This window comes from Pithys albifrons, chromosome 1 (genome assembly GCF_047495875.1).
Source record: "Pithys albifrons albifrons isolate INPA30051 chromosome 1, PitAlb_v1, whole genome shotgun sequence".
NCBI classification, from domain to species: Eukaryota; Metazoa; Chordata; class Aves; order Passeriformes; family Thamnophilidae; genus Pithys; species Pithys albifrons.
In genome coordinates this window covers 66,476,804-66,487,640 of record NC_092458.1, presented here as the reverse complement: position 1 = coordinate 66,487,640, position 10,837 = coordinate 66,476,804, and the positions used below count along the sequence as shown (strand labels likewise).

Genomic DNA, 10,837 nt, shown 5'->3' with positions numbered 1-10,837 from the left:
TTCCCCTTCCTGTGTCAGAAATGGTCCTTCTCCTTATCTCTGAGACAAGAAAATTCCTTCTTGTCTTTTCTTTCTCATTCTATTCTTGAACTCTGCTGTTTCATGCATAAGGGGCCAGCACCAGGATATTTGCGTGATAGTAGCTCCCAGCCTGTGGAGGATATAGGATCACTTTCCCAGGCCAAGAGGGAAGGAGGCAGGTTTTCAGGTGTCCATGGTAGCATGCCTGGGTAGGGATATCCATGGGAAGAGGCTGAATACCCCCAGCCCTTCAAGCCCCAGAGACTTTGCTGAGCTGCTGAACCCTTGCCATGTCAGCCCCTCTGCCCCTTCTCAGGCAGCTGCTTTTGTTGGACTAATGTGGCAGCTGTGTTTTCCTGCTCCAGTTCAGGAACCTGTGCCCACAGGTAAGGAGATAATGAAGGACATGTTTTACCGGCTGGAGCCATTGAGAGACCAAGCCTCTGAGGATGGAAAACACCTTTGGAGCCATGATAGGAGATTGGTGAGGCAGTTACTGAGAATGAAAGAGTAGGTCCAAAGTGTTGCTCTGGTATTGGAAGAGCAGGGTGTCGTTACTGGGAACAGAAAAAGGATCATGTTTCTAGACTGAAGTCCTGGAGGAAGAAAGACACTCCTGATAAGAGCAAGCTGCTTTTTCTTCTGAGTCACTACATTCCCAGGAGTAGTTGCGCAAGATGTTTTCAGAGACCCCTTTTCAGATCACTGTGGTTACCTCTACACCCATAGATGATATAAGTGTACTGATGAGGATCAAAGAACATCTTAAAATTAGCATAACATCCAGAAAAACCATAGACTGTGTTTACTGTTGTACTTTATAATTCTTAGAGTAGCACATATTTATTTTAAACTAGAATAAGAATTCTTTGGTATTGCTTGTAGGAGGTGATTCTCACCAATGTAATTTCCCTCTCACATTCTAAAATTTTACAAACAACAAAAAAAAAATCACTAGTTTGGGTGAGGACTCAAATTGCCCTAAAATGTAATCAAAAAACTTGAGTTATCTTTAAAGATACCTCGATAGTTACCCATAATACAGCTTTTTATATCACTTCCAACAACCCTTGTGAGAGGGATTGACTCATTTTCAAACTGTAGAAAAAGGAAGAAAAGTAATGTATACTAATGTGTCTTGACTCTTTCTTGATTTAGGAGTTTAAACAGCTTTGGAGGCTCAGATAGCCTCTGATGTCCATGTCTTGCCCATATGAGACTCGAGGTTCCTAAAAGCAGAATTGTGGTCTTAAAAATTCTGAGACCCAAATGATCGTGGAGGCTCCTGTACCAAACACCTGGTTTCTGTTTCAGTTTTGTGTCACAATATTCTCCAGGGACTGGTTTACAAGCAAGACCTTGTTGAAAGCCCAAACTGTTGTCACTCAGGGAAGCAACGGACCAAGCAAGCCTGGTAGCCCTGAGTGATTGTTCTGTTTGCATGGTTTGAGCATGGCATGGAAAAAATAGACCACAAGCAATCTCAGTTTCCAGAGTTAAAAGCTTGTCCTGTCTGCCAGCAGAGGAAGGGACAAAGCAGTGAGGAGCATCCCATTCCAAAGAATGCAGGAGATAAGGCAGCTTTTCTTTCACAAATGCTTTTGGGTTTATGCAAGTTATCTGGAGCACAGGCTGTGACTCTATGGAAGGCTCAAAAGCACAACTACAAGAACTTGCAACAGCTGCCAAAAAATACCTGGGTGACTAAGGGAAGAAAAATGCTGAAAGCAGGAAAGGTCCATGTGCTCTGTTTGGCTTGTTCTCTTCTTTTGGAACAGCACTATAAGAAGTGATTTTTTTTCCAGCCCTTCCTGTTGCACCTGGGTGCAGGGGCACAGAGAGGCAGATAATGAGTCCAGATGTTATATTTGGCATCTGTCTAGTTTTCTTCTGTTCAGCTTAAGTGCTAGGGATCAGCAGGCTGGAAATTAGCTGTTAGAAGTTTAAACTAAAGGAGGGTAGATTTAGGCTAGAAATAAAGTAGAAATTTTTACAATGAGGGCGGTGAAACACTGGAATCTTATCCTGAGAGGTAGTGAATGCCCTATCCCTGAAAATATTCAAGGTGACATTGGATGGGGCTCTGAGCAACCTGACCTAGTTGAAGATGTCCTTGCTCATTGCAGGTCAATAGGACTTAGGTGAGCTCAAAGGTCCCTTTCAACCCACACTATTATATGATTCCATGAAGCACACTTAAAAAAGGTACTGATACACTTCTGTTAATTTGAAGAATTGAATCAAAACATCTGCCTTGACCAATATTACATTAAATAGTTTATTTATTATGGATACTGTTAGCTTTTGTGTTAGGTTTGTTATTATTATAATTAGGGGAAATTAAGAACAAAGAGAAAATTATTCCTGTTACCTGTTGGTGGTTAACTGGACTGGAGCCTAATGAATGCCACAGATCAGTACCTAGACATCCGTGTGAATATGTAATGAGAAACATCCTCTCTTTTCCCATACTTACTGTGAAGTATGTGCAGGGGAATCAAGTGGGTGTCATCCCAAAACAGATGATATTTCAATTTAGGAGCAGATGGGTAGAAAGGGATTGCCAGGTCTCTGATTCCAGTCTCTTGACAACAAACCGTTGGGTTTTGTTAATAGCTCAAATTTTTCCTGTTCCTTTTTGCAAGTAAATGTCTGTTTCCCTTTTTCAAGGAAGGTAAGTTTGACTTCTGAAAGTGGCAAAAACTGAGAACAGAACTGGGGACATTGCAGAAGTTGAGACATTAATTAGAAAATACTGCCTGTCTTCACCTGAGTCACAGCATGGCAGAACATGCAGGTGAGAAGGAATCAGTCCTTCCTCATCAGCAAGAAGAGTGAGAGCATCCTGTTCCACCAAGGAGATCATCTGGAGCAAAGCCCAGAGGCTGATAAGGCTTCTGGGAGAGTTTGACCCCATCTGTCCCCAAAGTTCCTGACACTTCTCTGTCGTGGCTTTCTGCCCATAACCAGAGTTGTTTCACTGAGGAGCTTCCTAGCATGTACCTCTCCGGCATTTGTCCTCTGCTACATCAGGCCACCCATCCCATGACCTCTTACATGAAGGTGGCCTTGTTTTCTGTCTGAGCTACATGTGCAGCTGGACCTGCCTTCAACAGACTTGTGTCCTGCTGACTTTCATTACTATTTACAAGCTGCTCCTGGAAGGCCTCCAGTGCTGCTTCTCTGGCATGAACTCAACTTTTGCTTTCAGCTGTAACTGCTCTATACTTCAGCACTCAGCTCCATTACATGGGTGGGACTGAGGGAAAGTATTTGGTCATGAATTTTGGCTATGAAGCATTAAATCCAGCAGAGTTGTGTCAACAGAATGGTAAACTCCGTGATTTCCTCTTCCACACCAGCCTCTGGTGGAGTAACAAAGAGAAATCTATGGCCTTGCACAGCCCTCTGGAGCCAGTATTAAGTCATGAATAGCAAAATCCCCCTCATTTTCTGAAGGATGGTCTCTGCCCTCTGCTATAGGGCTGGGATTTGTGCTTCTAGCCACTGCTTCAGCAGCAGATGGAAACAATCTGCCTCACAGAAGTCACTTGTGTGAGCAATAGGACAGGTGGAGGCTGTGTCTGAAGTTGTTGCTTAGAATTTATTTATTCATTTATTTATTTATTGTTTTTTAAAAACTTGCTGTCTTTATCCAGCAGATTCAGAGGGCTCAACATCAGACTGACAACAAATGAAGTACCACTGAAATATACTACAGATTGGAAAAAGAAGACATTTGTTCTAGATGCCATCTAAGTCTCCTAAGTACATTACTGTTCTCCATATGCTGGGATATGACACATACTGTCATCTTGCCACAAAGAGGTTTCCTGAGAAACTCTTGATGTTTGTCTAAGAGCTAATCCAAGAATAAGAGTGCTAAGTGTTACTGTGTAGTGATAGGAGCAGGAAAATCTGTCAAGAGAAGAGCAGAGAACTTCCATTCTGCAACTTTGGGTCCAAACCTTCTGGTCTCCCGGGGTTTTTTTCATGGACATCTGCTCCAGATCCTGACAGGCAAGCAAGGTATAGTAGCTCTGACCTATCATGTACCACCAATCTGGCTCAGCTTGCTGGTGCAGGACAGTGGGGAGTTTTGTAGTGGTGAAAACACCCCTGGGTTGATTGGGGGGTCACCACAGTCAGCTCACCTCTCACAAACAGAACTTCTGATTCAATGTCATGGTCCAGCCACTGGATTGATTCAGGTGCCTGTAAACGTTCACCCAAGTAAACAAGTTTGTGCCTTTTTTACTCCTTTATAGTACATGAGAAATATAACTGAAGATGAAAAGTTGGTTGTTTGCTTGTTTGGGGATGGCAGTGGGGACATATTTTAAATTGGGGGTGGATATGATTTGCTTGGTTGGTTCCTTCTTACACTGAGAAATTTGAGTTCTGCATTACCGTAGTCAAGAATGTGAAGAGAGCTCAGAAAATTAATGTTTGCTAACAAAGAGAAGAAGAGATCTGGAATGGGGATGTTTAAAATGTGTCAGGCTTGTTGATACGTCTTTACTGAACTTGTTGAAGACACAAAACTTCTGAACATCAATCCGTTCACCTCAATGGGGACAACTCTCTTTCTTGTAAGTCCTACAGACACTTTCAGTATTAAAATGAACCTGAAGCATGGTACAGAAAGATTACAGGGATTGTCCCAAATGTTGCCATGCCCAGGCTGGAGCCAGGGGCAGCTGTGTGCCACCACTGCAGTAAATAGCCCTGGATTCTGCCAGTCTCATGTCACCCCAGCCCAATGTGCATTGGGAAATGCAAAAAAACCGACAGCAAGCAGCACCTCTTACACCCCCAGGTCTTTTGTGATTAATTTACTTATTGATGGTCTTTCATAACTCTGTGGTCATCTTTTTTCACACTGCCATTAATTATTCTTAGAAGCAAATAAAAAGGACCCACTGATATCTCTCCCTCCCTCTCACCACAGCCGGCTTTTCCTTAGGGAGAAAAAACTTGTGCTCGTTTGCAGTGGGACAATGCCGACTTTTGAACCTCTAACCACTAAACAAACAAACCCTGTGCTCTGCTCCACAATCCAAACAGGGTTTATTGACAGGCGTATCACAGCAACGCGCAGCAGCTCCGGCAGCAGCCGGGTCGGGATCAATGCTGCGGGGGTGGCCCCGGGCGCCAGAGAACATCCTCGAGGGGGCGGCACGCCCGGGGCTACCTGCACTCTGACTGCGGCATGACTGCTGTCACCCGGGAGCCCTTGTGCCCTGGAAGACCGAAGAGGTAAAGAGTGCATCATGTTGCTTGCAAAATTCCTCCTTAACTTGGCCATCCCTGGTGCAACTGTTCTCCTCTGGTTTAGGGCTGGTGCTGCAGAGCCAAGACCTTCAGTTTGGGTGATGCTTAGATTTAGTTGTTCCCAGGGAAGCAACTCCTCCAGAAAGATCTAAGGACCTTTTAAAGTCAAAGAAAGATGAATTTGGCTCCTGCCTCACTCTGATCCAGAGCGAACCATGGACATTGGACCTAGCAAGCCATGCTGTGTGTCAAGCCCATGCGCAATGAGCATAACTGCCTGGGTGCTGCACCCAGGTCTTCTGGCCAGACCTGCTTCAAAGACTATGCACGTGGCATAAAATCAAGCAGGTTTCCTGCACTGGAGGTGCTGCCCCACACTATGGTCTTCCCCTAGGCACAGGAGCCCTGGATCAGGTTTGCATGGCTCCATGTCTTCTGTAGGACTATCAGCCCCTGGCCCAGCAAGGCACAGAGCTATATGCAGCCAGAATGCAGTGCAGAGGCTTTAGGACTGGTTCTTACTATTTCCCCAAGTTCTCTAAGGCAGAGAGAGCTACCTTGTCCGTAGGACCAGGCTCTAGCAAACCAGTTCTCCCCCTGCAGTTCTGTACATACTGTTGGCATTTGACTTTAACTTTCAGCAAAAAGGTCAGAAGCATTCAGCAAGGAAAAAAACCAAAGTGCCCCAAAGAAGGCAAATGGAGTAACAGAGTCGCCACCCCAATCTGGCTGCAGGAGCTCACTTCTCAGTGAGGCTTCTCCTAGCCATAAGTAAAAAGTACATATGGCATACAGCCAGGGAAATTTGACCAATTCAGCTGGACTTTTCTTATTTTCACCTCTGTCTAGGTGAGATGTTTGACATTTCCATTCCAGTTACCACCATCTAGCCAGCAAGTGGAAACGGGCCACAGCCTATCCTGGGTGGACTCTGGTATAGCACATGCTCTTCTGAGGATTTCTGCTCCTGGTGGAGTCATGATAAAGCCTACAGAAAGCTGATCAAATCAAGGGGACTTTGAAAACTAACTGAAAAAAACCCTCCAAATGAGACAAAAATTGTAAGGCTATGAGAAACAGCACATAACGTAACTAAGGGGATATAGCACACACAAACAAGGCTCCTCACTCTAGCATGACAGGACATCTTTTTCACAAGAGACGAAATTCTTCCAATTTCTTTGCACTGCAGCTAATAAATCTGGCTGGATGACTATCAGCACTGGATTTATGAGCTCTTTTACAAGTGTCTAACATTAAGCAATTCACTTCTGAACGTTTAAACAGTGCCTTATCTTGTCTGCCCTGACCTTTAGGGCAGGATGAACTTTTTGCATATTCATGGTTGCAAGGTGAAAATAAAATAAAATATAAAATAAAAAAACCTTGTTTTAATTTTTTTTCTGCTAAAATATATCATTAGCCCAACAACATTTGTAAGGTCTTTTGGACCGATCCCTGAGATATACCAGGGGTTGACTGGCAAACAGTGCCCCCATTTTATCTAACAAATTCCAGGGTAAAAAAAAAGCACCCAAACATAATAATAATAATATTAATAAAGCGATGGACACGCTTCCCCCGGACAACGAGACACATACACTGTACATCTGTACACATGGCCGGCCCCGCGGGGCGGTGTAGTGCGTCGGGGGTGACCTCTCCCACCGTGCCCCCCGGCCCGACCCGGCCCGGCCCGACCTCGCCGCGCCCTCCAGCAGTCCCTGCACGTCTGTCCCCGATCTCTGTCACTGGGGGGCGGCGGGGCCAAGCCCGACGGCGGCCGCCCCCGCCGCGGGACCCTGCAATGAGGCGCTGGGGCTAAGAGGTTCCGCGCCGCCGGGCTGCGCCTGCTGCAGCTTCTTCTTGTTAATCTTCCTCTCCTTCGCCCGCCTGTTCTGGAACCAGATTTTCACCTGCCGGTGGGAGACAGGGGAGTGAGGGGAGGCAGTTCGCTGGGGATGTATCCCGTCTTAGGGGCTCGCAACGAAAGCTCATCCCAAGCCCCCGCATTTCACGTCCAGTGCAGCCCCGTCCCGCGCAGCCCCGTTCCGCGCACCTCTGCCCCCGCGCAGCCCGGCCACACGTGTCGAGCGCCACTCGTGGGACAGACCTGCCTCTCCGACAGCCCCAGGTTGGAGGCTAGCTCCGCTTTCCTCCTGATGGTGATGTAGCGGCTGTAGTGAAACTCCTTCTCCAGCTCCAGCCGCTGGTGGTCAGTGTACACGACGCGATACTTGTCTTTCGTCCTGGTTTTAACTGTGGGGAACAAAGCCATGTTTGTGAAAGACAAAGTCAAAGGATCTGGGTGAGCGTGGCTTTGCTCTCTGCGGTGCAGAACGATAAGGAACACTCCCCACACCCACTCCCCGAGCTTCCTGCTCTCTTCCACCTGCCCTGGGCTCTACTGAGGACAGCAGAGGAGAAAGGAGACGTTCCGCATTTCCTTGGGGACATGGGACACAAATCCCAGGCATGCTGGAAGTAAGGGCAAGACAGGCGCGGGCTCTCAGTCTCGGCTGCCAGCCCTGGTCCCATCGTACGCCCCTGCCTTGCGCGGGTACAACTTTAGTGTGCACTTCTTGGCTTTCGCTTTTGTTTTGCCTTGCCTAGAGAGAACAAACTTTTTACAGAGAGAGTAGGAAAGGTAAAGAAGGAAAAGACCCTTTCAGAACACGCTGATTTCTTTCTAAACTCGAAACACTGATCTAAGACCGGAGAACCGGGATCAGCCGCGGGGATCACTCGGGTCCCGGCCCGACTCCCCGTTTTCTGCTCCTGCTTTGAGGCAGAGATTTGAGGGATTTTTCGGAGGCCCTGGAAGCGTGACGTGCAATTTCAACGCTCAAAAAATATAAAACCAAACAGAAAAGCTAATCAAGCCCCTGAAACCCAAACCAAACAAAATTCGAAGGCGAATGTCAGCAAGCGGCCAGTGAGAGTTCATCGCCACAGCCGGTGGCCTCCTTTCTCCCGAGGGTTTCTTGTTTAGCTTGTTGTGTCCCCTGCGCTCCCGTTCCCCAGGGAGCCGAGGGGGAGTCTCTGCCCCCAAGGTGCTTAATGGCTAGCAAGCTGACTTTGTTCAGGTAAACTCTCTGCAAACCACAACGAAAGCACCCTGTAAAGATACAAGCCTGATCAGAGAAAACTCCCCAGAGCCAGTGAATAGGGAACACAATCCCAAACAATGCAGGACAAGGAGATCTTATCAAAGAAAAACCCTTCTCAAAGCCTTAATGACAGCCACATTCTGTTTGAATTACCACTACTGAACAAATGGCGGCAGGCGCTTTCATCCCCCCCAGCTCTGCACATTAACATAAACACTGGCTCCAAAGGCAGAATTTGAATGGAGACAAGGGACTGGCCACGACCGCACAAGCCCAAACTGTGGGAACCCCACGGGCTGCTGTGGGAAGCGCGATGGGCCTGTAAGAGCCTCACCCGTAACCCGGGACATAGCTGCTGCCAGCGATCGGCACCGGGGCACCGAGGTTTCCCCCGGGGCTCGGCGGCCGCGGGAGTAACCAGGATCCTCACTTCGAGCCGCCCGAGGAGACCCCGCCGGCCTCCTAGGTCGCACAAGGCAGGGTATGAGACAGGAATGCCATAAGTTGTTATTTACTGCCAAGTCACGATCCTTTTCTTTTTTTCGTCCACTACATATAAATGTTAAAAAAAAGGGAAAAGGGAAAAAGACAAGACAGCAGTGGTGGAAGGCATATATCAAACGAGGGACTCGCAACTCCCCTGGCAGATGCATGGTAGGAATAAAAGGGAGGGTCTGCGGGGGTATTAACATCACAAGGGAGTGTGGCGCCGGCCACAGCCTGACCCGTCCTGCGTGCGGCAGCCGGGAGCGGCCTCCCGCCGCCGGGGCACTGGAGGGGCACGCCCTCGCACCTCCCGGCCGCACTGGCCGGGTCTGGCCCGGCCAGGGGCACCGGCACAGCCCGCGCGGATCGGAGGGCGGCCGCCGCTGCCGCTCTGGAGGCCTCGCCGCACGGAGACCTTAGTAAAGGGCAGGCGCCCAGTGACTCAGAAACAAATGTGTAGCGACAGCGGTCGATGATTTATATGACTATAATTGGTTATAAAAATCTTCTAAGTGGCTATAAGCAGGAGAGTGGAGCAATGGGAGGAAGAGCGAGCGTTTCCTCGCGATACAGGCCATTCTACCCTGCTCCGTCGGAGCATCGAACCCCCGGGGCCGGCAGCGGCGGGAGCAGCGCTCCGCCGGGGAGCAGCCGGCAGCGGGGCCGCTCGACAGCGCTGACGGGCTATCGGCGGACTCCGGCAGCCCTGTACTCCCGAGGACCGGCCCTCGAGAGGGTTTGTTTCGGGGAGCTTTCCGCGGAAAAATAGCTCTCCCGCACTGCACGGCACACGGCGAGCCAGCAGCGCCCTGGGGGAGCCGTCGGCGGGGCAGCCCCCCGGCCGCCTCCTCTTGGCCCGCACTTACCCTGGCTGCTGAGCGGGGGCTGCGCTGGCTTCCTCATCCACTCGCAGAGGCCACGGCGCTGCCCCCCGGGGGAGAGCGGCTCGGGGGCGGCGCTGGCGGCGGCGCTGGCGGCGTTGAGGGGCTGCATGACCCCGGCGGAGCAGTGGGGCGCGGGGCCGGCGTGGTGGTGGGCGTGCGGGTGGTGGTGATAGTCGGCGGGGCTGTAGGCCATGGGGGCGGCGGGGGAGCCCCCATTGAGGCCGTGGACGGCGCCGGCGGGCGGCGGCGCCCCTTGGCCATAGGTGCCCCAGTCGTCGCGGAGCGGGGCGGCGTAAGGCGCGGGCCACGCCGGGCCGGGGGACTGGGCGCCGTCGAGGTTCACATGGTACCCTCCGTAGTCCGCGTACTGCGGGGCGCCCACGAAGTTCTGCGCCGCCAGGTTGAGTCCCCCCGAGTGCCGCACCGGGCCGGGGTACATGGGCCCGTCCTTCTCCAGAAGGTAGCTCACGTACATGCTGGCGGTGCCCCGGTGGCGGCTCTCCACATGCTGTTCAGTGCTCTCGCCGCGGCGCGCCTGCTGCCTGGGGCCGGGCTGCCCGGGGCGGGGAGGGGGCAGGCGGAGGGGCCGCGGCCCCGCTCTGCGCTCCGCGCTCCTCCGCGCTCCGGGTCCGAATCCAATGGCCAGCAGCCCTTACATGATTAACGATTGTTTACAAGGCTCTATTAGTAATGGCCCAGACACACCAAAGGCAGGTGACGTGGAGAGACGCTGGGTATATAGCTACTACCCCTAAAAGACGATTTGCATTTAAAAAGATAAGGAGAGGGCAGCGACCTGATCACAGCTAAATATTCAAGCCTTTATTGTTTAAGAGCTTCCTCCTTCCATTGCAACCTGGTGCACTTTAACCTCCAATCACAGGTTCAAAGGATGAAATCAAGAGACTTGCAAAAGACAGAGAGGGAGATCTAAGGGCGAGGGTGGGAATATGGGAGCCGTGTATCACGGCCGATCTGTAGGCAGCACTTTAACTAGCTCTTCTCCGTGCTTGGGGTTGGGAGGTGGAGGGGGGAAGGGGCGGAAGAGGAGGGAAGTTTTAT

General features: G+C 50.3%; 1 protein-coding gene across 1 annotated transcript; it reads right to left on the bottom strand.

Moving 5' to 3' along the window:
- Positions 1-7,043: 7,043 nt before the first annotated feature.
- CDX2 (caudal type homeobox 2) lies at positions 7,044-10,250 on the bottom strand. Its single transcript, XM_071571187.1, has 3 exons — positions 9,758-10,250; positions 7,409-7,554; positions 7,044-7,211 (listed from the first exon to the last, which is right to left on the bottom strand). The coding sequence occupies exons 1-3, from the start codon at positions 10,248-10,250 to the stop codon at positions 7,044-7,046; spliced, it is 807 nt and encodes a 268-aa protein (XP_071427288.1).
- Positions 10,251-10,837: the final 587 nt, after the last annotated feature.

What these genes read in the sequence shown, in the direction of transcription:
- CDX2 (XM_071571187.1), bottom strand. Translation starts at nt 10,250, where the DNA reads ATGTACGTGAGCTACCTTCTGGAGAAGGACGGGCCCATGTACCCCGGC. An exon ending in GCCCCCGCTCAGCAGCCAGG is followed by an intron (nt 7,555 to 9,757) that starts GTAAGTGCGGGC and finishes TGTTCCCCACAG; the next exon opens with TTAAAACCAGGACGAAAGAC. An exon ending in TGGGGCTGTCGGAGAGGCAG is followed by an intron (nt 7,212 to 7,408) that starts GTCTGTCCCACG and finishes TCCCACCGGCAG; the next exon opens with GTGAAAATCTGGTTCCAGAA.